This window comes from Polyergus mexicanus, unplaced genomic scaffold (assembly GCF_030449975.1).
Source record: "Polyergus mexicanus isolate NDT 795.1 unplaced genomic scaffold, iyPolMexi1.0 SCAF_9, whole genome shotgun sequence".
Classification (NCBI taxonomy): Eukaryota; Metazoa; Arthropoda; class Insecta; order Hymenoptera; family Formicidae; genus Polyergus; species Polyergus mexicanus.
Window position 1 is genome coordinate 9,338,939 of NW_027223329.1, and position 27,492 is coordinate 9,366,430.

A 27,492-nucleotide genomic window follows, 5' to 3' on the forward strand; every position below is an offset into this window, starting at 1 on the left:
CTTTTATTAATATTACATAAATATGATTTACCGCTTCGATTAATGGCAACGATGATATGATGACTAATAAATAATGATCATTGACCTTCTCGTCTGGTGACCGTGAAACGCGGAGCGATCGCTCTTTGGAGCTGATTCTTGACTCTTGGACAAGATACGATACATATATCGTACACAAGATGACCGAAAACCACCGGATGTGCTTTTAATGGCAAATTCCTTGGTTAAATCGGAGTCGATTTTTCCTCTCATTATCAGTAAAAATTGTAATGCTCAAGTTATAAGAAATTGGAAAAGAGACTTTTCGCAAACTAAATTTTAGGGAGTTAGAAAGATAACAAAACTACATTCTTTAATCAAAAACTTCAGATGCAGTTTAGTTTAATAGAATTAATTTATATATATATATAATTTAAATATATATATATATAGATATTTAAATTAATAGAATTTTTTAATTTGATACTTAGTTACAAAGATATGATGAAAATATTTGAAATATTGAAATAAATAATATTTTTGAAAAATCGATTTCGAATTGGCCAACAAATCTGCCATTAAAAAAACATTCAATGATTTTGTGACACTCCCTGTCAATATGATGTCACCTATACGAATCGTTTTGAATCGAAAGTTATTTTCTGTGCGTGATATCACTATTACTAAGAATATCTTGTCGTATATGTCTGTATAATCGTTCGAGAAGACTACTTGAGAGAGAAAGATTACTTGAGGAACAGGTGACGTGTAATCCGATGCGCTTATATATATATATATATATATATATATATATATATATATGCGACCTATGTACTTTCATATCTCTCACAGATAGGCACACAAACACACTTGTGTGATCGATGTCTCAAGTGTTATTCAAATTGTCGCAGATTTACCCAACACCTATCTGTCTTGTTTAACTTTGCTCCATTGCGATAAGGGCGATGTAACTTTTTAACTAAAAAGATATGCACTCTCGGGATAAATAGGCGATAAAAAATAAAGAACCCAAGGAAATTGACGATATCAAAGCGATACCTAAGAATTAAATTGCAGTTATCTTGTTATCAATTTTCCCTTTGCGAGAATACGGTTGTTTATTTATCGTTGGTGATGGAAACGATGATCTTGTTTGTTACATAATGTCAATCTTCCATCGATTAACTCGATGCACAAATATACGTATTTAAATTTTTCGACTTTGTAATAATTATCGTTTATTAATCTGTATTGATTATTTTATCAATTCAATTCACATATGATAAATTTAATAGTAATAGTTAGATATTTTATATAATTGTTTTAGTTAAACAATATTGTATTACTATATAATTTGTAATTTTATAAAAATATATATAGTAAAATGAAATTGCCGATGATAGAAACCCTTCTCCTCTGTGTATCAAGAAAGACATTAAATTTACCCGTTCCGAGAGCCGGGGCAGGATGTAAGTTGCAACTAACTAACGCACAAGTGCTCGGCAAATGGACGCGAATAAATGCGGCGTCTCCCTTCGGCCCCTCGACAAGCGCGAAGGGCACATCAGAAGCAACGACGACAGAACGATGGGTCTCTATCCGTCCGTCGACGGATAATATAATCCGTCGAATACTTTGTCCGGAATCATCAGCAGATTGGCCGGCGGTTCTCTTCCTCTCTCCTGCGGAGAGATATCCCTTAACAAAATCTCTTTCCCCTCCCTCCTAGCCCCGGATCCACGGATGTCGTTATAAAAGCCGGCGCGCTTCGACACGCCGGGAGTGTTTCTTCAACGGCTTACCTTGATCCTCTGACTTGTGTGCGCGACGATTAATCCTTACTTTATACCGGTCATCATGGCACAGATCGTCGGCAAGTACCAGTATGTGTCGAGCGAGAACACGGACGAATTTATCAAGAGCATTGGCAAGTCCGAGCTCACGGACACGTTCTTGCAATCTACGCCGGTCGTGGAGATCCAGCAGAACGGCGATCAGTGGGTAGTCGCGGTCACCAGTCAGGATAAGACCGTCACCAGCACCTTCAAGCTCGGAGACGTCTACGATGAGCGATTTCCATCTCAGAGCGTCAGTTTCAAGGTGAGTTGGCACGAATGTTGCTTGAATGAGCGAGAGGGTCGCATCATAATCCGGAAGATGACAAAAAGAAAGTTTAAGAAGATTCTGAAAGCGCTTTTAGTTCGTTTAAGATTAGTACTTGAAATATTTTATTCTTCTACGAGAGTTCTGGGGGATTTAATATATTTCAATGATTAATATAACATTTACCTATATCATATCTATTTCATCCACATGTAATTTAAATAAACACATCATTTGTTTATATTATTATTCTTATGTTTAAGGGGATATATATCCCACACAAGATCTAATGTATATTTATATAAAATTAAAATTGATTAAAATAATTTTTATATTGATTTGGTCAACTCGGAAGCAATCTTTCGGTCTTTTGACGAGGAGAAAAGCGATAATTGTTACGTTTTTCAATCTTGCTGCAGAGCGTGACCACGAAACAAGATAACGGCTTCAAAACTGAGACTTCTTTAACTCCGGATCTCAAAGTGACCAGAGTCTACGAATTCACGGACACTGGAATGATCGCGGTAAGTGCAATTTTGAATGCAATAACGTTACAAAGATTCTTATATATATTTCTTCCTTTCGTTTCAGCACGTATCTACCAATAGAAGCGATGTTAAAGCCAAGCGTATATACAAAAGACTGTAAAGCCATTTTCTTATTTAAATATATAGTATGTAATACGTGATATACCAGATCATTCTATTAAAAGGATCAAAATTTAAAGAAAATCTTTCCTACATTACTCTCCATCAATTTCCTCAATGGTATGGATTAGATCGAACGATAGAGGACGTACATCACTGAATATTATCAAATTCAAACGTAATATGTCATTTATTTAAGTATGAATTCTAAGAAATAAATGGTGACAAATACACAAAAAAATCGGAATATCACGCATTCGCGTGTAAAACGCTAAGTTATGATCTCTGATAACACACGAGGCCATATTATAATGCATATCAGGTTGAATATTGTGCGTGTGTACAAGTCTCATCGATATCGCAAAGGACTGTCGCGCGCGCGCTTCCAGGCAAATTCATATCCACGAGATTACATCTCCCGATTTCGTGTCGGAACATTCGTTCGCTGCATATTTGAAAGCCATCGGTACAACACGATTCATCAAACAAAATAAATACTGTGTCATGATCAGATGTCAAACGAAATAAAAAAAAGAAAAAAAATCTATATTTTGAATCGAATGCCTTTTGAATATGCCATTCTTCCGAGTTTTTTTTTCCCCCTAACATAATAGAAGCATCTGAAACCTTGAGTTCCATGAAGCTTTAAACCGTAAAGAAGAAAAAAAAAATTGTTTATTCAGAATAAAACCTTTTAAGCGCGCGCGTGCAGCAATCTCCGACGCCGATCATCTTTGAGAAATATGAAAAGGAACGAGTTTCGAAGATTTGGCGAGAGAAAAAATATATATATATATATTAAAAAAAAAAAAAAAGAAAAAAAAAGAACAGATATATATATATATATATATATATATATATATTTGTTATTGTAGAATATATGTATTTTTCCCATATATTTGTTTTTTTCTTCAATTTCTTCTCTCACTAAATTTTTGAATTTCGTTCCTCTCCTTTTTCTCTATCCATACACATATATAAACTTCTGCATTATATAAATTTATTTAATGGTATTGTAAGGTATCACATTTAAATCATAAAAGTGCTGTACATAGATTAGATACGTTATATTATCATGGTTACGAGTCGATATATAATCTCGCAACGACTTCAACTTCAAAAAATAGGAACAAACAAGAATAAATATACGTTTTCTTTACGACCTTTTTTTTTCTTCTGTCATACGAATAAAAGTGTAGCGAGTAATGATATTCATTAATTGCATTTGCGCATATAAAATTAAAAAATGGTAAAAAACCCACATATATGTTTTATTAAGTTTCCGTGTTAAATGTTCAAAGATTAACATACTGCCGTATCAGAATTTGAAAATCTGTTTCCAGATCATTACTGGAGCATCATCCTATAGAGCAATCTCAGGTGCGAACATATCGGTTAAAAAAAAAATGACGCATGAAAACGCATCCGAATTATATTTACATAACAAGAGATTATCGATATATTCTTATTATGATAAGGCAGCAGTTGTCAAAAGTAATGTTTAGAATACTTGCCTTTCTCTCGTCTCATGTTAGATCAAACATATCTCACATCACACGTACGTGTTGCGCATAAGAACAATAATTTTTTTTTTTTTATATTTGACATATATGTCTCTTAAATACTATTCTCTCCCGAGAACGACGCGCGGGAGCTCTGTTGTTTTTGTCAGTTAAATAAGAATTATAAAAAAAGAGAAACCTATAACAGTTCGTGTAAATCTGCGACTCTATGTTTATAACCCTAGGCCGGCGTTGCGTTGTCGCAAACGGCGGACAACTTCTGATTTCTCGATCAACCATTTCAATCGGTGATTATCAGCTGATTATCGGTCGGCACGTTCACCGGTGACGCATCCTTCCGTGGCACGTCATCCTCAGGCTTATCGCTCGTTGCTGTTATGACAGCGACTTGGGTCACATCCACCATCCGGTTCTCAGAAATTCCGTTCTGCAACACTTTCTGCGATTCAATCAAAGGCGTGCTCTTTGTCCCGGGGCTGGAAGAAGCAGTCCTTGATGCGGCTTTCGGTGTCAGAGCGGACTTCTTTATCGGTGAAATCGTGTTTCCAGGCAATTTGCCAGGTGATTTCCCAAGCGTCAAGCGTTTCGCAGCCGTAGTGGCGACAAGCGATGCGGAGGGTTTGCTACCGGTTTTAGATGACGACAATGTTCCAGTGGCGGTAGAACGAGAGATTTCCTTGTTAGCCGATTCCTTGCTCTGCTTATCAATCAACGGTGACTTGGTCGTGGTCGTTTTTGCGGAATTTTCACGCGGCTTGTTCGCGCTGCTAGAAGTCGATGGCGCGGTTTTGGGTCTCGACGATGCAACGGTCGTTGACTGTTTTGACGTCATCACGGACGTCTTAACAGTCGTACCGGCCGACGTAGATCTCGGCTTCAATGTTACGTTGGACGTTATCGCGGTTGTCGACGGCAATGATTTAACGGATGGCGTGATTTTCGTGGTCGTCGTTCTCGCACCTGCTGATTTAGCGGCGGTGGCAGCGACTTTACTGACGGGTTTTGTCTCACCGAGATTTATCGCTGATTTCTTCTCGGCTGACGTTGTGGTGCTCAATTTTGACGAAGCTGTGCTAGTTCTTGATTTTGTTGTACTAACGCGCGGCGAGACACTGGTCTTTGTCGCTGTTGTTGTCACATTTTTAGATGATGTCATTGTCTTAGTGCCACCGATTCTGCCACCAACACTTGAAATCGCCGCAGCTTTGGTCGATCCGTCCATTAAATATTTAGGACGAGCCGCAACGGATTTCTTCGCGAGGGCCGGTTGCACTGGCGACGATGTTGTGGTTACTCGCGCGGTCGTCGTACTGACTGCTTTGGACGGCGATGCCGGAGTAATTTTCGTTGCCGTCTTCGTTGTTGTCGTCGTCGTTTTCGTTGGACGTTTCGTCGTGGTCGTTGTTGCCTTTGCCTTAGTTGTACCTACGGTCGCCATTGTAGTGGCGGTAGCCGTTGCAGCGGCTCTAGTATATGTACTAAACTCGATCATCTTTGTAATGTCTGGCAATGCTCCCGCGGTTTCTTGTGGCTTGGTCTCTTCTTTGTTTCTAGGAATATTTTCAGATGCGATCTGTTTCTCTAATATCTCATCGACGTTCGCAGATGCAGCTTCTATTTCTATTAACTTTTGCTCGGTTTGCGCATTGCTTAACAATGTGCAAGGCAACTGCGCGTTTTGTTTATGTGTCTGACTTTCAGATTGCATTGGCTTCCCCACAATTGTGAAATCTTTCTCCAAATCGAATGGATCTGTACTGTCAGGCTTGGCATCACTGTCGCTTTTATCGTTTTTATCGTCCTTTTCGGGAATCTTTAATGACTCTTCACGTTCCGTAGCAAGTCTATAGAATTCATTACATTCGTATTGTGAACCTAACTGGACCAGCGTCGGTTTATCTGTTTTATAAAAAACTGTCCTGTCAGACGGCTGGGGTTGAGAGTCTTCGAAATAAAATTCTGTTTCATTATCAATATTCGGTTGCTTCGATGGTTTTCCTTCGTCCACCAGCTGCTTAGGACGAGCCGCAACAACTTCCTCCATGAAGATCGGTTGCGCTGACGGCGATGTTGTGGTTATTCGCGTGATCGTCGTACTGACTGCTTTGGATGGCGATGTCGGCGTAATTTCCCCTGCCGTCTTCATTATCATTGTCATTGTGACGTCTGGCAATTTTTTCGCGGTTTCTTCGCAAAGATTAAGACACGATTTGCTCTCTTCTTCCTTATTTGTAGAAATATCTTCGGATGCAGTCTGTTTCTCAGATATCTCATCGGTGTTCGCAGATGCAGCTTCTATTTCTATTAGCTTTTGCTCGGTTTGCGCATTGCTTAACAATGTACAAGACGACGGCGCATTTTGGTTATGTGTCTGACTTTCAGATTGCGTTGGCTTCTCCACAATCGTGAAATCTTTTTCCGAATCAGACGGATCGGTATTGTCAGGTTTGGTATCACCGTCGCTTTTATCATTTTTGTCATTTTTATCGTTTTTATCATCCTTTTCGAGAGTCTTTGATGACTCTTGACGTTCCGTAGTAAACCTGTACAATTTATTACATGCGTATGGATCATCATCTATTTCAAGCAGCATCAATTTACCTGTTTTGTAGAAATCTGTCCAGTTAGATGGCTGGGGTTTAGACCTTTCCAAATAAAATTCTGTTTCAGTATCAATATTCACCTGCTCTCGTGATCCTTCTCTCTGGTTAGTAAGCCGATAATCCAGTTTCGTGTCGGAAACATTCAGGTGTTCCATTTCTGTGTCAGAAATGGAACGTACCAGCTCTGGCATATCCTTTGAAGAAGATCCATTAGTTTTTGTTTTGCTATTATCAGTAATATTCATCTCGTTCAGTTTCTCTGTTGTCAATTGAAACTCCTCGTCTGTCGATATCTCTGCCATCTTAGACGGGGCACATTCGATTGACTTCACTGTCATAGTTTCAGCAAATGATCTACATTGTATTTTCTCATCTTTTTCACACAAACCCGTTTGTTCTCCTTCGTTTTGTATTTTATCAATCTCCTTTGTCAATTTTACATTTTCGAGTACGGTAGACAGCAATTCAAATGTTTCGTTATCATTTTCTTTAGATGAATCTATCGGTTGCTGATTATCATCTGGATTTTCATTTGTTTTTAACGACAGTTCTTTCGAAATATCTTCTTCCGCAGAACTCGCAAGCTTGAATTCATCAGAATTCGTAAATTTGGATTCATTGGAAATGCATTTGGATTTATCTATTAGATTAACAGAAGAGGATAACATTTCCATCTGACTAAGATCGTACGGGAGAGGAGTGAGACCATCCGCTTCGAAGACCGAGAGCGCTTTCGCTTCGTCCGATTCAGAGGTGGCAGTACGTGTTGATTGATTATCCGTGGGATGTGGTGTCGATGATGTGCACAGAAGATCGATTGGTGTCTTATCATCTAAGCGTGTATCCGCACGTACACTCTCGTTCACGCACGACCCACCGGGTGAACGCGGCGGCGTATTAATATGTTCGGCATCGTCTGAACTATCATTCAGATCGTGCAAGGCATTCAGATCGACGCCTTTCTCGAACGCAGCTTCGAAATCACCCGGGGTGAACGAAATCGTCATAGCATTATCTATATTGACGATTTCATACTCCTCCGAGTCGGATTCTACATCGTTATGTGTCGTTGCACTCCACTGAGAAGAGTTATCCATTTGCCATTGCGTTGTGGTGGATACGATACGCGCCATCGATTCATCACCCAACTCGGCCTTGGTCGACGATATCTCAGACAAGTTCATGTCCGGCAAATTGTTATCGCACGCTGCATGCTGTTCATCGCTCGAGAAGTCTTCGTATATCTCTTTTGGTCGGAGAGACACCTCTTTCTCGAATTCGCTTTGGCTCGGTATCAAGATATCATCCATCGGCGTCTGTTTCAAGGGAGAGCCGCTGATGGCATAATCCTGCAATTTACTAATCAGTGGTGGCGACGACAACGGCACGAACTCGGCCGCCTCCGGATTTAGTGGGAAATTATTCATGTCTTCTTTATTGTCGTCCGCTTGCTTCTCGCTGTCGTCTAGGTGAGCGTGATTCTTCTCCGATTCGCTCAGCCTATCTTTCTGATAACTTATCTAAAAGTAAATTATTCAAAGAAGAGAATTATTCAAAATGCATATTCTTATATCAAATGACAAAAGTTCTTCTATAAGAAAACAATAGTGTAGATTATATTTACATCGATGCTGATAGGTTTAAGAGTAATCTTTTCTTCTGATTCTTCACATTTAATATCGGCCTCGACTTTTGAAGACTGGGTTTTTGAATCACCTCTCGGACCCGTTTCGAGGTCTTGTCTTTGTTCCTCAATGCCCTCACTAGATTTATCTGTGGCAGCCGTGACAGCCGTCGCCACAGATTCTTTCTTATTCGAATCGATACGATAATAATTCCACCCGTCGTCAGAATCCTGATCACTCTCTACATTCTCCGGTTCAGAAGTCGGAGCATGCTGAGGAGTGTCTGAAATAAACATCAAAAGAAATTAGAGAGTCAAATAATCAATTCGTTATGCTACATCGTGTCATTCTCATTTATTACAAATGTTGTACAAATTATAAATTTATTTCATTCTCACATTAAATGTTTCATTCGTCATGAAAATAATTATAATCTTATTTCACAATCATCTAATCCTTAAGAATAATTGTTGAAATTTTTGGCGATACTTATCACGGAAAATAAAGAGAAAAGACAGAAAATTCTGCGATAAATTAATTTCGACGTAAGAGACTAAAATGTTAGAAACTATCAACTACTGATTCTGCACTGGTACTCTAAATCAACCCAACATGTTCGTTACATGTTAATGCTCGATAGATGGGCCGACACTACTAACCTCCTCTTCGACACGCAGCCGGGAGACGACGGCTGTAAAACGACGGATATCTTCCTCGCGGGAGCAATCGCCCTTCGGTGACTAAGAGGAACTACGCCCGCCAAGAGATGCATTATCGATCTAGTCCACAGAGCCCCCGGAGCACTCTTCCGTCCCCTCCCCTTTCCCTCTACCCTCACACCCCTCCTACACGCCGTTGCCGCTGCCGCCGCCACCCACCTGTGCACCGCGTCGTGACGATTAGAGGAGAACGACCTCGCTCCGATTGGACCGAGCCTTGGAAATCGTCGAATCGATCGACATCTATTCGGGAAAATATTCGCGTGATGGAATCGGCTCGTTTCTCGATTGCACTTTTTTTAAATATTTCTTGGAGTAGTGCGGTGCGAGATGACTGGAAGAGATCCTTAATACTTCCTTTCTAGCGGTCAAGACATTTTTGCGTGAAGCGATAAAATAGATAGGATCAAGGAATCAATTAATAGATTCAGTCGTACTCGATAAATCTATTTTCTTCATTTATGGGATAAAAATTCCTGTACTTTTTTATATTTTGCATTTGACTCTCGATTCTGGCCTCAACACAATTCCGTTCTCAAGATTTCAATTTTCGCAAAGAGAGATTTTCAAAATGATGTTAAATATATTTCTGAATATAGAATGTGATATTCTTTCAATATAATTATATGCCCAATAAAACAAAGAAAATTAATTTTAAAACAATAATCGACTAATATTAATATAATGTGAGATGATGAACAATGTAATAAAGCTACGTAAATTCGTTAGTTTGTAAATTTAATATTGTCGAGATACAATAATTCCACGAATTGATAATGAATTTTATACCAATATTGACTATTAAATCTTCTTCATTAGTCTTGCGATCCTATATTATTCATTGCTATTGCAAATTTCTCGTTATGCATTAATAATGTGTCTTGATCCATCTATCAAAAATATTCTCACACAAAGATATTTCTTACAAATTACAGAGAGAGCGAAAGGGCAAATTCTCGAAATAGAGATATTTGCGTGAAATTTTCTCGCTGCATATTTTCATAGAATTAAAACATCAAGTGAGGGCACGAGTTTGTGAAGCGAAGGCGAAGGCGAACAAAGGACTCGGTATGAGTGTGTAAGAAATGCAGCCGAGAGAGATAAGAATATCGGGCCCACCTGGCCGAAGCCAGGAAAACGCTACGTGGAAACTGGTTAAGGGACGCTTAAAAAAAAAACGCAGCCCACGCTCGCTTAATCTCTTCTTAATTCCGTTCCAAGTCTCTTTGCCACCAATGCAAACTCGTGCCAACTCACGAAGGTTCTCTCTCCCACGCACTCTACCGCTTCTAACGCATTTTGAATCTGTACGAATCTGTCTAAAGAGGGCTGGTCCAAACAATTTCGGATAATAATATCCCGCAACTCGTTTCGCCGCCACATGTGTCGAAGTTTTCGAAAGGTTGACTGGAAATGTAAAATTCGCACAAATATATCAGGGTATCCGCTCAAATCTTGTAAAGAAATGTCATGATCTTTCAGGTATTTTTGTTCCAAATTTCAGATAAAAAAAATAATTTAAAGCAATTTTTTTGGAATAAGTTTTATATATATATATATATAAAACTTATTCCACAAAAATTCATACAAAAATTCACTTAAGTTTCAAGTGCTAGATTTGTACTGAAAAGAACTGAATAGCTTTTGCAAAATAAATATTTTTCACTTACATAACATTTTCATTTTCTTTATCACTAAAAACTATAATAAAGAATGTAAATATGTACTGTATATTCAATATTTTGTTAAGACATTGAATATATATAAATAGAGAGATAGGTATATATTTATAATATATTTTTAACACACAATTTTTACTTGCCAACCATTTACAATATGAGAGCAAAATTATTAAAGAAAAATTTTTTTACAAAATTCCTTCTGCTTCAATAAAATTCCATGATAATTTCCTGATTCTTCCAGGTATAATAGAAATCCCTAAGAATTTCAGATTTTTCATATTTATCCAGAGAGTAGACACCCTGAATATTCGGTTTTTCCTCTCATCAACTTCGTCGATATCTCTCATATAAATTCCAACAACATTATATCGTCCTAAAAAATTTTAAAAAATATATACAAAAATTGCAATAAAGCTCGTTATATCGAAACTATTTCAATAGACAGGATAATGGAAAAATATAGCTTACAAACTATAACTTTTTACTAATTCAATTATTTGAAAGAATATAGCGCTGTGGAGTTCTCACAAATGCTATTCTATGATAGGATAAAGATATCCTTAATAATAGTATTGCAAATAATTAACCGGTTCTTTCTCCTCCAATATTAAATAATAAATCTTGAAACCCAAGCTTTTGTATACGAAAATAATCTCCGACATTTTAATTATTTATCTTAGAAAGGGTTTCATTCCAAAGATGGAAACGAAATGGCACTCGCGCATGCATGCCGGACTCGCCGATATGACCGGTGACGCGATGGAAAAGTGTTTAAAGCCTATTTAAAGCCTTAAAAAAAAAGGGACAATAGCTAGACCTCATAATTATTCTCTGGTAATAAATGGCAAGTTTAACTTTCGACATCAGGAACGTTCGTATACATATCAGCGAAATGTTCTCATTCGTTCGCCTTGGCAACGAAGAGTCATCGCACACACATTCTCATTATATATTCCATAAATAATTATCTAAGTAAAATTACACCAAGCGTTTCTTTGAGAACAAATATAGGGGTCATGCAAATTCATCGAGCCAATTGACCAGTCATTTTTCTCTTATTGTTTGACCGAAAGTCGCGCTTAGTCGCAACGCGCGACTCTTTTAACAGGAATCTTTTGTACTTTTTTCAAGTAAAACGCGCGCAAAATTTAGTTACGCTTGTGCATTTGATGAAAGAGAGAAAAGAAGCGCAGAAAGCGTAGATAGACCGGAAAGCAAACTCCGGCACAAATTGTCCGACAGCATACGACTGAAGTGTGAGAGAGATAGTGCTAAATTATCGTTATTAAAATCTAAAACAATGTCTTATTTGTTTTAACGTTATTGCTACGATTGCTACAATTAACGTCACACTCGCTGATTTAAACGTCGTTTTTGCATAGCGTTTTCTTGCCAGGCGGCGGCAATTTCTGCCTCTGTAAAACCGCTCGTTAGCTTTAAAAGGCATATCTTGAAGAAGCTACCTCTATTTAAAATATAAAAGTTCATTAATCTGTTTTTTATTAATGGAAAAAAAAAATTAGACTTTTGTAAAAAAAAAAAAAAACGCTTTCTCATCACAATTTTACGTGTGTACACTTGCGAATACTGTTGCGTACTTATACAAATTTATTCGTGCAATTTAAAATCGAAGAAAAAATGTCAAAGTTCAATATTATCACAACAGTCAGTGATAGATTAATGCCGCAGCATCTACAACACGTTAGTGTTACAGCGATAAATTCCTGCTTTGCTTTGAAGAAAAAGAAAAAAAAACGCACAAAAAGCAATTTCACGACCAAGAGAGCAAAAGGATAAATTTGTTCTTTTAGTCACGTTCGCATTCTCTGTCATCTTTCTTTTTCCGTAATACGACTCCCCTTCATTTTAATCTCGATCTAACCTGATCTCGCAAATCTTATCACGAAACTTTATCATGCGAATATTTGTTGAAAAATAGGACAAATTGGCAAACTCGTAAAATTAGACAAAGTGCTCTTTAAATAAATAAATAAAAAAAAAAAAAATTATAAATCTAGCTAAAGTAACGCATCGTATTCCGCATCACGACGATTCGCTTAAATTCAACAATTTAACATGAGACGAGACTGACAGCAGGACGATATATTCAATTACTTTGTACCACATCGTCTTAAAATTTGGGAAGACGATATTGGGAACGTTAAAACTGAACTGCGTTCATGTCTATAAATAGAGACAGCAACGCGTGACGCAAAAAGGACACGCGATTGGCGAATTAATTGCATCGCAAGACCGATAGAGAAAAGTTACATTAATCATTTTCTCTGCGAATCGTACGGATCGTTGTCGTAATCCCCCTATAAGTTATAACAACTTCGCGACTCTCTCTCTCTCTCTCTCTCTTTCTTCCTCTCCTGCCTGATATTCGTTTCGTTGTGTTACGCTCGATATATGCACAATAATTCTTCTACAATTTGAACTGATACCGATTAGACAAGATAAGGTACCCACTGCCAAATACACAATAAAAATTTCATCAGAATTTCAAAGCGTTAAATATAAATATTATTCGTAAAATCATTCTTAATTTCTTAAATGGCGCAATTTAAATATTTCTTTACTCTCTCTCTCTCTCTCATCGAAAGATTTGAGGAATTTTCTCTGCATCAGATGTATTCTTAACTTTGACAAAAATGCGTTTAAGGATCTTAATTTTTTACAAAAAATTAATCGTCTTTGGCATAGCTGGGAACTTTTAACCCGCATCGGCGTAAAGAGAATTTTGATGGCTCATCAAGATCGAGATAATTTTCAGTCTCGATATCTACCGGGAAATCGTCGGGTTTACATGTATACATCAGATGACGATGAAGGGACTTCGTGAGATATTCATTTCCGCGTAATTTCATCCGTCGAATTCGAAGTAATCTCAAAGTTGTCTCAATGGGAGACAAGATGTATTGCCGCATGCAACATTCGACAAAAGTGTAGAAGACATCCTGATGATGACCTCGTTCTCAACGGGATGACGACAGAATAATACACAACACACAACGATTTCACAACACGATATTTTCGTACACGCCTCGCATGACGCGGCGGCGAACACTATTTTGTCCTGTCCTCTCCTCTCCTCTCCCTCACCTCTATCGCCATCTCTTTTCTTCATTTCCTTTTTCTCGTTCGCACGAAAGGCGGAAATTAGAGCGTTCGAGGTTAGATGGAGCAGCCCTCGCGGTCCAACATGTTGTAGGAATTAGTTTCCTTCCAGAAAGAAAAAGAGAGAAAAGTGGGGGAGAGAAAGAAAAACGGCCTGAAGTTTGAAACTGGTAGTGTCGTCGATCGCCGCCCCCTCCCCCACCCCCTCCACCCCCCCTCCCATCGTTGTAGACGAAATTTCTACGCATGACGATTATCTATCGCGCAGCGATTTCATTTTAATCCCCCTTTACATCCTTTTACGATTTCGATGAGTTTTAATTACGTCACCGTCGAAACTGCGCCGGTTGCCGGCCGGCAAAGTCCTCGATTTAAATAATACGCAATTCGGATTCCCGGCAACAACGATGGTCGTGCGCGTGTGCACGAGGCTAACAACGTACCTCGGAGATGCTCGTGAATCCGTGCGTGCGTGTCCGTACTCCTCGCGAGAAGCGCGACGACGACGGTGCGGCACGTCGGGGTGGTATAGCCGATGGAAGGAATCGACTTTAACACGCGAGCACTGCGAAAATGCACTCGAAAGCGACACGAAGGATGCACATTCACAAACCGTGCGAGCACGAAGAAGAACTAATCGGTGGTCCCTTCTACGCGACCCGGCGACAATTGGCGGCACGACGTCCGATTGGCCGAGCCTTCGCCTATCGGTAATGCGAACGCGGCGCGGCGGCCAATCGCGACGAGGTTGCGAGTGTGCCTTCGAACGCCGACGCGGTCAATTCGAAAGTAACGTAACGGGACTCCATATGTATGACATTAGACATGATGGTACTTGTTTAATTATCTAAGACTGCTGGGCGATAATGCTAATGGCGAATCATTGTTTTATCGGCGTGTCTATTGATTATTCGAAATGTATGAATTATACAAATTGGACGTTATCGTTAAGCATCGATTCGTCGATGATTAGAAATATCGAATATCGTTGATAGAAAATAGTTTTTGTAAAAGTTCGTAAAATTTCCTTTTTTTTTTGGATAATAAATGTAAAAGCATTTTTTTTTTTTTACAGATGTAAATATTTTGTTAGAGATACACATAAATTGTAAAGATTTGAAATTTTTCAATATTAAAAAATAACTTTGCTATTTTTAATATATTAATTTAATTAATATGAAATAATTTTTAGTTGTTCTTCTTAATCTAATAATTAAGATGAAATATATGTCAGACATTTATTCTTAATTATTGCTCTGTAAGAGTATTATCTATTCTTCTTTTTCATAAATAATCATTATCCAGAAATGTGGCTCTTTCTCGTCAAATGTAATAAGCTTTTATAAAATTGCATATCTGGTAATATAAAAATTTACGACATCTACTTTACCCTAGCGTGCCTCGCCTAGTCGATATTCGATATTTCCGCTAATCGAGAAAGAAATATTAAAAAGCTGCTTTTGATTACCTATATTGCATTTCAATCTCCGTTTTCGCGATGCTGCCGATGCGGATTAAATGGAATCAATTTCAAAATCAATTAGAGAAACAGGTTTTCTCGTACGGTATCTTTGCTGATATATTCGCTACTTCCGTTAGTTCGCAAACTTTGATATTTTGTTACTTATCAAATTGGCACATGAGTCGTAATAATTAAATATTTCTTGTTTTTACAATCAAATTGGTTTCATCAGTTTATAGGAAAAAATTGATTCTTTCATCAAAATTCTAAAACTGATCGATCGATTGTGACTATACCGCTGTGACATGTAAGCCTATTAATGCTGATAACGTATATGTATAGAGTAAAAAAAAGGAAAGATGCGACGACTTTTTCTAGGAAAAAAATAATAGTTCTTACTAATCTCACATTCTGTTCTGATAAAACTACTGCTCTGAGATTTTAAAAGAAATATTTGCCATATTTTTAATATACCAAGAAGAATAAAATAAAAAAAGAACATAAACTTCATATTTTTTATAGATTACAAGCACGAAAATCAGATCATTACAAAACGTATTCTATTTTTAGTATAAATCGCATAGAAATATATTTTAATTTATTAAAAATATATTTCAATATTACTCTTCTCTATATATGCGGAAAATTGTATATATCGCGAGAAATGTTTAATAATGGCAGTATATTGTACACAATAGATACATTTTTCTCGTATTGTCGAAGTAAGCGATATTATCAGCAAGCGATACAAGCCTCTTCTTTGCTCTATTCTCGACAAGCTATTTTTCTCGGTATTCAAGATATTCACATTTCGTATTGTTCTTTAATGAAATATAAAATGCTTTGTGCTGCGCGATGCATAATGACTAAGTGCAATCTCATCACAGACGTCGCATGTCGCGACGAAAATCTATAATTTACATCGTATCGATTTAATCGCTTGTCATAATATCATATATATCCGTCTCGATCCTTATGATCTTCGCCAACGAGACGTATTCACTTCCTGCGTAGACCGAAAACGTGAGCAGCAAATGAGGCCGAGATGTAATTCGTCAACGACATGAATAGATTGCTCACCGCGCGACAAGCATAACCGTATACCATCGCGGCGCACAGGTGAGTCTTTACAACGGACAAGGTGCACTTACTAGCATCTCGTGGCGAGGGTGGCGACTTGTCATCGTCCATAAGGGTATGCGTGCCAGTAGTAGATTCCACGCAAGCTTCGTTGTTGTCGTTGTCGTCGTCATTGTTGTCGCGCGGCCTTTCATCGCAAAGAATGTCCTTGTCACTCAATATGACACGATTATCGGACATGTCGTTTATCACCGAGTCCATCGGACAGATGTTTGCATTATCGCGGTTAAGTAGATCCTCCTCCTTCTCTTTATTATTGCCCTCTTCGTCGACCTCGGTTTCCATCGACGACTTATCGAGGGCGACTTCGTGCGATGAGGACGATGTTACAAGGGGCTCCAAGGAGCGATTAACGTCGGTCGCGTCCTCGCCGGCGTCGACGTCGGTCTCCGGACCCAGATCGTAATCATAATCGTCATCGTTGCCATCGCCGTCCTGATGCTTGCCGTTCCTGGCCATCCCGCAGACTACGCGATTTAAATCAAAATCAGCGTGCTGCAGATCCGCGTCGATCAACTGCTGCTGCTGCTGCTGCTGCTTAATGAAAGCAGCGTTCACATCGAACTGGCCGGAATTCGACGAGACCGGATTATTCGGGTCCATGTTGTTCAGTAGTAGACCATTCGATGCTTGATGCGTCAGGAGCGAATGCCGCGAGGCGATCTCGATCGGCGGTGTCAGAAACACGACGATCACAGTGATATTGTCCAAGGATCCCGCGCGTTTAGCGCTCTGCAGTAACGCCTGATGCACGTGCTTTAGATCGTCTGCAAAGATAGAAAGATGGGCATTCGTTAAAAAATTTTCGTACCTCGTCTCGATTTAATCGCTTGATTATGATTACTTTTTAATTACTACAATATTATTGTCGGGAGCGTAACTTTGAAACGGTACGTAAATTTTGTACGATCCCGTTGTTGGGTCTTCCGCTACCGAAAGCCCGCGACGGAATTCACATTCTGGAAGTAATTTTCCAACATATATATATATATATATATATTTTTTTTTTTTAACGAAGCAAAGAATTTTCATCGCGTGCGCTTACTTTTTAATCTTGTATATTTTTTACGTATTATACATTCTTTCGAATAAAAACTGTATTGCCCTAGCCTTTTATCTATTTCTTGACATAGCGAGAGAGATAAACGTAATAATCCAGATCAAGATGCATCAATATCATAAAAATATTATAGAAGACGGGCGCGAAGAACGGAAGCGAAGGATGTAACAGAAGTATCTTTCAATGGATACGTTGTTATTTAGCTTATCGGTGCGAGTCATCGAATAATAAAAGTACGGCTGCCGAAGTCAATGGTTCGTGAATAAAGCACGCTCGAAGATCATCACGCGATCGCGTTCAAGAAGCCGTCTCGCGAATGTCACAGATACATCGTTTCCTGTAAAATATGAATATGTACACAATCCACTAATATTGCTATTGCAAAATACTATCTTCGTCAAACTTTCTTCGATATAGATCGATGACGCAAGAATTAAATAGTTTTTTTTTTCTTTTACAAAAGATATATTCCTATATAAATGAAACCTATCGAAATCCTGCAGAATTCATATATCCACGTGTAATAAAATAGGAGCAAAATTTCGACTTGGGTAGCAGAATCAAAAACGTTCTCGTATCTTATGGTATTCTTTGCTTGTATTTTAGAGAAAGAGAGGGAGGGAAATTTTTTTTATAAATGACGCATATCTAGAGTTTGTCAGAAATTTCACGATACACTACATACTACATATAACTGCGTCTCGGCATCCGCGAATATCGCGCCGGCCCTGGCGGAAAGTACATTGACCTACGCCGACTATCGACGCCTGCGTAGTCCTCTCCCTCTAATTCCTCGCCCCTTCGTTCGCCGTCTCACCCGTTTCGTTTCTCCCTCTGCCCTCTCCCACCTCTCAACCCTTTCTCCCTCTGTCCGTTGCCGCTCACCTCTTGTCGTCTTCTCTTTCATTCTCTTACATTCGCGCTCTAGTGACTTCATTACGTTGCGAGAGCATTCTCTTGCTATACGAGGAAGGGGGAGATGTTAATTTTTCATCGGTTTCCATCATTTTTCTGTCGCTCTACCTCTTTCTGTCTTTCTGATTCTCGTGAACGAGATCCCTTGAGAGAAAGCACAAATTGAACTATTGCATCCAGAGAGATTCACCGAGATCATCAATGTCAACGCCGGTCACATGGCGGTGTATTAATGATAAATATATGCCCGGTATATATATATATATATATATATATATATATATATATATATATATATATACACAATTGATAGATACATCCACATATTTATACTGTATATTTGAGAAGGTGCTTACGACTGAATACATGGTGCATAATATTTCCACGAAAACTAACATTTCGTGCATTTTTTATATCGGGGGAAAAAAAAATGAAGAGTAAAATCGGCGATTCGTGCTATTGTCCGTACTCGAGGATTCAATTAACGCTTGTCGCATTGTTAGTCGCAAAGAAGGGTAAAATAACGAACATGCGCAAATGATGTCACAGAACGACGCCTATTCGCGTTTAACTCTCGACTAAATCTAGGTTTTTAGCATGTTAGTTAGGCATTAATAACTTTGCATAAATTGTAAAGAAGTATTATATTTATTATATATAAATATTATTTATTTAGATCTAAAAAAAAAAAAAAAAATTTTTTTTTCTATTTCGCGCCCCATCTTTCGATACTTTCGTGTATTTTTATTATTAATTTATTTTTACATTATTTTTCCTTTAATATATATAATGTTCCAAGGAAAAAAAAAAAAAAAGTTTCAAGAATAAAACTCAGATACACATGCCGGAATTTGTTTTCAAAGAGATCCTAGAAGAAATTTTACTACGAATGGACTCCCTTAAAGAAGGTTAATGAATTCCAATCGCGTTTCAATGTGGTGATCGTTGCTATCCAAGGTCACTTATAGTACAGACTGGTTATATAGCATTGATAGCGGAACTGTGATAAAGACCATGAATGAAAAAACTCATCTCGAGATATCGCACGCCGCAGTTCGCGACCCTACAATAGGCTGAACTCGATAACGGACTCATTGTTATTGCGTTGATGAACAGTTATAATTCTAATATTAGTTAACGCGATACTAACATGATAATTAGATCGTGTTGAATAATTAAATAGCGGATATTTAGGCAAATAAAATAATGTTCTCCCCCAACCCCTAATTTTTAAGTCAAATAAAGATTTATTTGCGAATTGAATCTCTTAGGAGTACAAATAATAAAATTGCACTTGAATAAAGAGATTTTGAGATAAAATTATATTTTACCGAGCAAATATTTATTTTAATTCAAAAAATTAATTATTAATTTTATATTTCGAAAGATTAAAAGTGTGCGCGCTTTGTTTGTGCGATGTCAAATGTATTCATGAATTCCTCACGAAATGTATTAGATTTATTAACTTTTAACGTAGCTAGGTAGATCCGTTTAGTTCCTCTCTTTAAGCGTCCAAGATAAAATAAATTTTTTATCGCCAACGAGAAGCCCGCGCCAGGCGCCGATGTACGGGTTCTCTTTGCAGCCAACGCACGGCGATATAAATTACACGGAAATATTAGATTACGCGCGTCGGGGGATGCCGCGTGGCTGTGAGAGAGAGGGGAAAAAAAAAACCCCCGGGGCTTATTCCTCCACATCCGCTCTCTCGATCTCGGGATTCTGACCGATCGGAATTTCGCGCGGCCAATCGTCTCGGTCACGAATTCTCTCCTCCACGGCAGAACATCGTTCGCGGTTTCTCTTTTTTTTCTCCTCGTCAAAACGGTCGGCTCTTATATACCGATATGAATTATGTAGGTGGCACGCGCGTAAGTATTGTATCCAGGTACTCGCTCGCGGAACGATCGTTGAACCAATGTTCATCGGAGCCGACTGCCTGCCTGTTCGTCTAAAGGTGGATATACACTTAGCGAACGAACAGCGAATGCAAACGTTCGTTATTATCATTCAGCAGATTTCCCTCACGAGGCGGTACATCAAAGACAATTCGTGCGAGAAAAACGTTCAAAACGTTTTTGCATTCGCTGTTCGTTCGCTAATTGTATACCCGCCTTAAGGCTAGGCCGCGCCAAGTAAAATCCAACGTTTTACAAGAGACTCTGTATATGACGTATCTTAGCTGATGGGAAAAAAAAAAAAAATTAAAAAAGAAACCCTCCGCGTGACGACGCGGCATATATATCTTTTTCGCGACGTATCATTTCGAATCTTATCGTTCTTAATGTCCGGGCTTTACCAGACTGTTACCCGGATGAGTTCGCGCGGATTATTTTCTCGTAACGCTATTTAATCCGCAAAATAAAGTATATTAGGAGATGTTGAAATATTGTAGGAAAAGCTCAATGGTTCTTGATTATTTTAACGCATAGTGTTTACACAATAATTTTCTTTTTTCACTTGCGTTAAAAAAATTTATAAAAAAAATTAAATAGTATAGCTTTTAAATAAATATAAGATTCTAAATTTTTATATTATTTCATATTATTCCGATTTCACTAAACGTATAATTTATAGTATAATTTTATTTTTGAAAGATTTATTCCGATAGAGATAAAAGAAATCGCGTTTACTGTTGGTAAAAATAGAAATATTTCGCCTTCTACTTTTTTTAATTAATATTATTCGATATATTTTCGAAGATCCTCTAGCACGAATCACATTACCAGGGAGAAGGCGATATCTGATTTCCCGTACGTCTTGGCGCTGTTACCAGGGGGGGAAAAAAAAAATTCCAGATTTCGACGCGCGTGTCTGCTTTCGACATCGAGTATCTTCCAAGTGCTTTGCGAATTCTCGCCATCATCGGGAAAATGTTCGATTGTCTCGTTCACGAGATTGCCGACTATTCGCTTTACTCATATCGCGAATATGTCGGGTTTTAACGTCGTTGTGACGAAATTTTAAGTCTTGTAAAAAGTTTATTAATTTTTTTTTTTTTTTTCGTCAAAAAGTTTCTTTAAACGGGAAAGTGAAAAGGACCTATAGCTCGATATTTCAAGATCAGACATATCCGTCGACATTACTAAATATGAGAAAACGATGTTGCTCCGAAAAGTGTGCTGTCATAAAATTTGAAAATTTTTAAACGGTTTGTTCGTTATATGCTTATGAAACGTGAAGGTCGTTACTTTATCAAAGTACTAAAACAATCCAAAATATTTCTCTCTCTCTCTCTCTCTCTTTCTCTTAATATAAATATTTTCCCTTATACTTTTTGCAAAATCACTCTTTTTAGTCTCGTGGAAAAAAAGGAAACAATATTGGTCATTATGGATAATAATTTGAAATTTTCAAAGACGTTCGATACAAGGACGAGGTAAAGACAAACACACAAAAGAAAGAAAAGAAAAAAAAAATTTACAGCGATGACTCACGCTCTCTGTCAGAGGCGACGATATACCCCGAACTGGGTGGATTCTCGGGCAGCAGGTTTCCGCAAAACAGATTCGCGACCAGATCCACTTCGTAAGTTCGTGCCGATGATAAAATTGACAGACGCGAGACAAATGTTACGCTCTCGTAACGCGGGGATCGACGCGGTGTACGCACACAGGTGTTCCAGGTGACAGAAGGAGTACTACCTGACCGCGGCGGCAAACCAAGTCGCGCGCGGACCAAGTTAACGTTCAAACCGTTCGATGCTACACGACCTTATACCGGGCGTGGCGTATCACGACTGATCCTCTCGTCGTCGGCGCCTTCTCGCTCACCGGCTCGTTGCCATCCCTCGCCACCGGATGTCGCCACCGCCGAGCACCGGCCGTGGCGCGAGCGAAGATGAGTCATGTCACCCCTCGTGCGCCAGCCAGCCGGCTACTCCATCGTATATGGGGTGTCCATTCGGTTTATGCGACGTAGGATTTCGGAATATTCATTTTTATCGTTTATGAAGCAGTTTTTATCGGAAAGAAAAAAAAAATTATTCCTTCTCTCCACCCAACTTAACCTGGCAACCGTTTTAAACTCTGCTAATGAATATAATGTAATGTGTACGAATATTTTACGAAATAAACGATGACACCCCCGATGATTTATCACGCGACGCCACCCTCGCGTGATATTCGCATCCCTGTCGCGATATAATTTTTCTGTATCTGCGGTACAAAAGATTGGACTCATCGAAATTATATCGTTGCTTTCAATCGTTGCTTTCACCAGTGTAGAAAGTTCCTTTTTTAATCAGCACGATCGATCTTCTCGCGCGATTGTTCATGTCGATGAGAGAATGTTATTTCGTACGAATATGGAGAAACGTAAAAAAATGTGAAATAAACGTTCAATAAACTTCGTTTATGAAATGCGATAAACAGTCTTTCTTCCCTTTCGCGTTTTCGCATTTAAGGAATTTTGGAAAGATGACCGAAACTATTATTAATATTCAAGAAAGGAATTTTAAAGAATATATATATATATATATATATATATATATATTCTTTTATTAGATAAAAAAATTTTAGATAAAAAAATTTTAGTGTTTCTATGACACTAAAATTCACTTTAATATCAAAAAATTGAAAAAAAATATTGGTTAATTCAATTTTCCATACATTTTAAATGACACACGTACCACAATAACGCGTTTCTATTTCGCGGTTAAAATGTTATCATAACATAGCTATTAGAGAGAACAAACAACCGCAAATACCCAGCTTGGCATAAAATTATATTTTTTCCATAAAATTAAAATTTATTCAGACTATATACTTTATACACTATGCAAAAGAACTTTGTGACCACAATCTTTATACTTTAGCAAATTTTTATATAATATATGAAAAGAATTATTTTAATTTGTATTTTACATTTAAATACTTAATATAATAATATACGTAGGTCATATCTATTTTGCACCAGCACATGTACAAAAATACACACACACACACACACACACACACACACACACACACACACACACACACACACACACACACATATACGATAATTGCTATAAAAGAATCAAGAATTTAGTAATTAATAAAGCTATTAAATTTTAATTTTCGTACTCTATATGTTTACATGATAATACATTTTTTTTTTAGAATTTTCGTTTTTAAATATAATTATTAATCATTAATATTATATTAATTAATTAAGTATTTGAAAAATATCGATATTGCATATTTATTTGCGTTATATATTTAAAAACAGAAAATAATCATCCAGTTGATATCTTGTCGCTCCCTAATAGATATCTTAAATGATACCTGCTTTAACAATTTTCTTTCTGGGTTGGGCCATCCGAAATAACGACGGCGTTAATTAGCGTAATAAACACGTGCTATTAGAATTAGCCGCGCTCTCGGGCGCGAAACGAGGAAACAAACGGGGCCGTTCGAGTCTAATGGACAAGAGGATCACGGGCCTCTCCAGCAAATAGTTAGGTTGACCAAGGACACATTTAAGAGTATTTACACGGATTTTAATATTCTCTATGCGACGCGGCGATGAATCATAGCCAGTATTTCCATCGCCTGGAAAGAAATCTGGGCTCTTAAATCATGTTTTTGAATTATATAACGTCGCGACGATGACAGCAGAATTTTTCACGGGCGAATTCAAGACGGAAAGCGACAAGTTTTATTGGTTTTACATAAGTTTAAAGGAGAGACCGGATATTTTCAAAGTTGTATATAAATATTTTGGTAATTTTTTTTTTTTTTTTTTTTTCGTATAATACAGCCAAGAGAGCATATTTGTATTTATTTGTCGATATATTTATTATGTATGAAAAAGTATATATTTTTCATCGATTTTTTGAGAGTTTTTCTCGATAAGACTTGAGAATAAATCGCATTATATGTGAAGTATCGAAACGTAAGAAGTATCCTTTCCTAAGACACTTAAAAATATTAATTTCACAGAGAAAGCTACACACACGCACACACTCGCACGCAAAGTATTCGATTTTATCACTCATAATATATGTTAATTGTACAAAAAATTTAACAGCAGAATAATTGTAATCGAATGACGATGTATATAGAATATATTTTATACAAAATAAAATATATATATATATATATATTTATAAAAAAGCGAGTTGTCAGTGCGCAAAAAAGAGCCTTTTTTTACTTCGCTCCGCGCGAATCGTACCGGGTCGAACGTGACGCAACTATATCGCGCGGCACGCATCCGGGCGATTTCCGAGGAGGTGGAAATGACGAACGGATGGAAGGAAGAAGGAAGGGAGAGACGGAGAAAGAGAGAGAGAGAGAGAGAGAGAGAGAGAGAGAGAGAGAGAGAGAACCGGCGAAGCGTGCGTTGCGGACGTGCCGCGGCGCCTTCACCCTTTACCGATCCACGAGGCGAAGCACCGAGAGAAAAGCACTATGTAGTGAGTGTTGCTAAATCGCATTCCGGCCGGCATGATTCATTCGAGTACCTAACGTGGTCCGTATTGTACATGAAAATGAGCGATACGACGCATTACGGTATCGCGTTGCCACGCGACGATAACCGTCCGATCGTTCTATAATCACGATATATTTTAATGATATTATTAATAAAATCGATAAAAAATTTTTTTTATTAATACTCAGATAATGTATAATAAACATTTATATTCTTTCAATAAGATCATCGTTAATCGGTTAATGTTAAAAGCAAGATCATTCTTCATTCAAGAGAACGGGCGTTCGTAGCGTGAATTTTTTAATTTTTGGATGATATATAGATAAAATCATCAAGATCTACTTTTTTAATGACGTTCGTAAAATATAATTCGAAAATATTAAGCGCGATCGAGATCGATGCGAATGACTCATATATAGTCGGGCATAATTGGCGAATTATATGGATGCCCGTTATTACCCGGCCAATGTGACAGCTGCGAACTTCGTCCTGTCATGCGTGACAGAACCTTTCGCTCGCAAAAATTGCAGCCCGAAAATACAGCATATAATACACACGACGATCACACGACAAGCCGAATCGAATCCGAATTAAGCGACAAATCGCGAACACAAATTGCAGCCCGATATTGATGCTTCGATGGAAAGATTCGAAAATTTCGAGATTTGAATTCGGAGAAAACTTGAATTATACATAATTATTAAATAATATAATAAATACATTAAAAAAAAACATTCTTTTAAGATAATACATGCTTGAATTGTGAAACACTGTAGTTATATAGGTAACTTTTCGCATATATTTTCCTTTTTAAATTTAAATCCGACCGTGAAGCTATTATAAGCATTTTCCGAGCTATGTAATTTTCCTGACTCATTTTTCCCCTTCTCTTTCTCTCTCTCTCTCTTTCTCCCTGTCTATATCTCCATCTTTATAAATAAAACAAATTACACCCTTATGCAAGCTTAAACTCTAAGAAATCTTGTAAAAAATAATTAATATTTAGAGCGTAGGAACAAGTAAAATTAATTGGTCGGCGAAATTCAAGGAGCGATCTTTATATGCGATAGAATTTTAACACGTTCAAGATTTTATTCATGGCTCCGCGTCAAGGAAGGAAAGAACGAAAGGAGGGAGAAATAGTCTATAAAATTGGCTCTAATTCATTTTTTTTCTGACATTAGCGAGGAATTCGAGAATACCGCGCATTCATGACCGAGTGAATAAGTTTAGTCGCCTTTCTCGTCTATAACAGACAGTTTTTATTTCGAGAGATCTCGCGCCTAAGCTCCTTTTTTCCCGATAATCCATCATTCAGTTGAATATGATAACGGATACTAGAATTCGATAATCGAAAAATAAATTTTCACAAATCGTCGATATAATGTCACGTATTCAAGAGATGACACGATCTCTCCATTCTTATCTTTATCAAGCGGTCATACGTTTCGTGAAATTTGCGCATGCAGATAGCAAAATGAATAAATATTCGATAAATAAAATATAGGAAAAGTTTAATTTGTTGGAAAAAAATATTAGACACTAAATACATTTAAGCATATAAAATCTATGTTGGAATTTAGCTGCAATTTTGTTCTTTTGCCGCTTTTGTTCAGTTTTTTGCAAATATTTCCAAGATCACAAAAAGATTCTGATTTTCTGCGTGGTAACCTTGATCTATCGCGGTTCTAACGCCACGTTCTGTATTATCTCCAGTAAAAAAAAATAAATAAATAAATAAAAAACGACCGAACCTAAACCACAATGAATATGGATCATTTTTGCTCGATCTTCGCGACGTGGAACGATCGCGAATGCGATCGTACAAGCGTAACGAACGCTCGCGAATCCGACGCGCTTGGCTTTGAGTGACTTTCTCGACGATAATCTACCATATAATTATTAGGCTCATCGTGTTAAAATTACGCTTACTTATGCGGTTACGAGTCGGTGTCTATGGTATATACTCGCGAGATAACACACTCTCAAGTTTGAGTTTATCAAACTCATATATTACTCAGCGGGCGTAAACGAGATGTGCATTTATGTGCCTGGAAAGTGTTTTTCGTAACGAGAAACTGGAAACTCCTCGCTTTAATTCGCCGGTTTCTCCATTTATGAGAAGTCGCCGAGACACGACGGTATTTTTTTTTTTTTTTACCGGGAGACGCGTTCGTTCACGACGTAAATCAAAAATCAATTATCCGCTCACAAATAAAGCGGTCCATTTTACGTAATAGCATGTAATTGTTAGTAACTGTTAAGAATACGATGATATAATCTCAGACTCTCTCTCTCTAGATGGGCTGCCTTTTTTTTTAAAGTCATAAAAAGTAACGACAAGCATGTTTGAAACAGTAAAATATCTCAATATCGATCTGAAGCATCATTATAATGCACTTTTTATTCGCGTACTGAAATAAGTTTTTTTTTTTATGAATATGCGATGAGAAGAAAGAAACATGGTGAGTCCATCTTTTTTTTAATATGCGGTAACCGC

At 37.7% G+C, this 27,492-nt stretch overlaps 2 protein-coding genes across 3 annotated transcripts in view; one reads left to right on the top strand and one right to left on the bottom strand.

Annotated features, from left to right (window-relative positions):
- Window positions 1–1,746: 1,746 nt before the first annotated feature.
- On the top strand, window positions 1,747–2,970 carry LOC138936370 (fatty acid-binding protein-like). 2 transcript variants are annotated; one of them, XM_070301725.1, is made up of 3 exons: window positions 1,750–2,079; window positions 2,502–2,606; window positions 2,674–2,970. In XM_070301725.1, exons 1-3 carry the CDS (start codon window positions 1,837–1,839, stop codon window positions 2,728–2,730), a joined length of 405 nt encoding a protein of 134 aa, XP_070157826.1. In that variant the 5' UTR covers window positions 1,750–1,836; the 3' UTR covers window positions 2,731–2,970. The 2 variants fall into 2 exon arrangements, with proteins under 2 accessions (XP_070157825.1, XP_070157826.1); XM_070301724.1 differs by having other exon boundaries at window positions 1,747–2,079; window positions 2,502–2,970.
- Window positions 2,971–3,570: 600 nt separating this feature from the next.
- LOC138936545 (serine-rich adhesin for platelets) overlaps window positions 3,571–27,492 on the bottom strand; it is a 39,305-nt gene continuing 15,383 nt past the window's right edge. Inside the window, exons 9-11 of the mRNA XM_070302013.1 lie at window positions 16,615–17,370; window positions 8,480–8,763; window positions 3,571–8,375 (exon numbers count right to left, since the gene is read on the bottom strand). Of these exons, the coding sequence (XP_070158114.1) occupies window positions 4,533–8,375; window positions 8,480–8,763; window positions 16,615–17,370 (4,883 nt within the window). The 3' untranslated portion in view covers window positions 3,571–4,532. The remainder of the gene's footprint in view (window positions 8,376–8,479; window positions 8,764–16,614; window positions 17,371–27,492) is intronic.

Bases quoted from the DNA above. Each gene is read 5' to 3' on its own strand.
- LOC138936370 (XM_070301724.1), top strand. From the start codon at position 1,837: ATGGCACAGATCGTCGGCAAGTACCAGTATGTGTCGAGCGAGAACACG. The intron at 2,080-2,501 runs GTGAGTTGGCAC...ATCTTGCTGCAG, and splicing joins CTCAGAGCGTCAGTTTCAAG to AGCGTGACCACGAAACAAGA.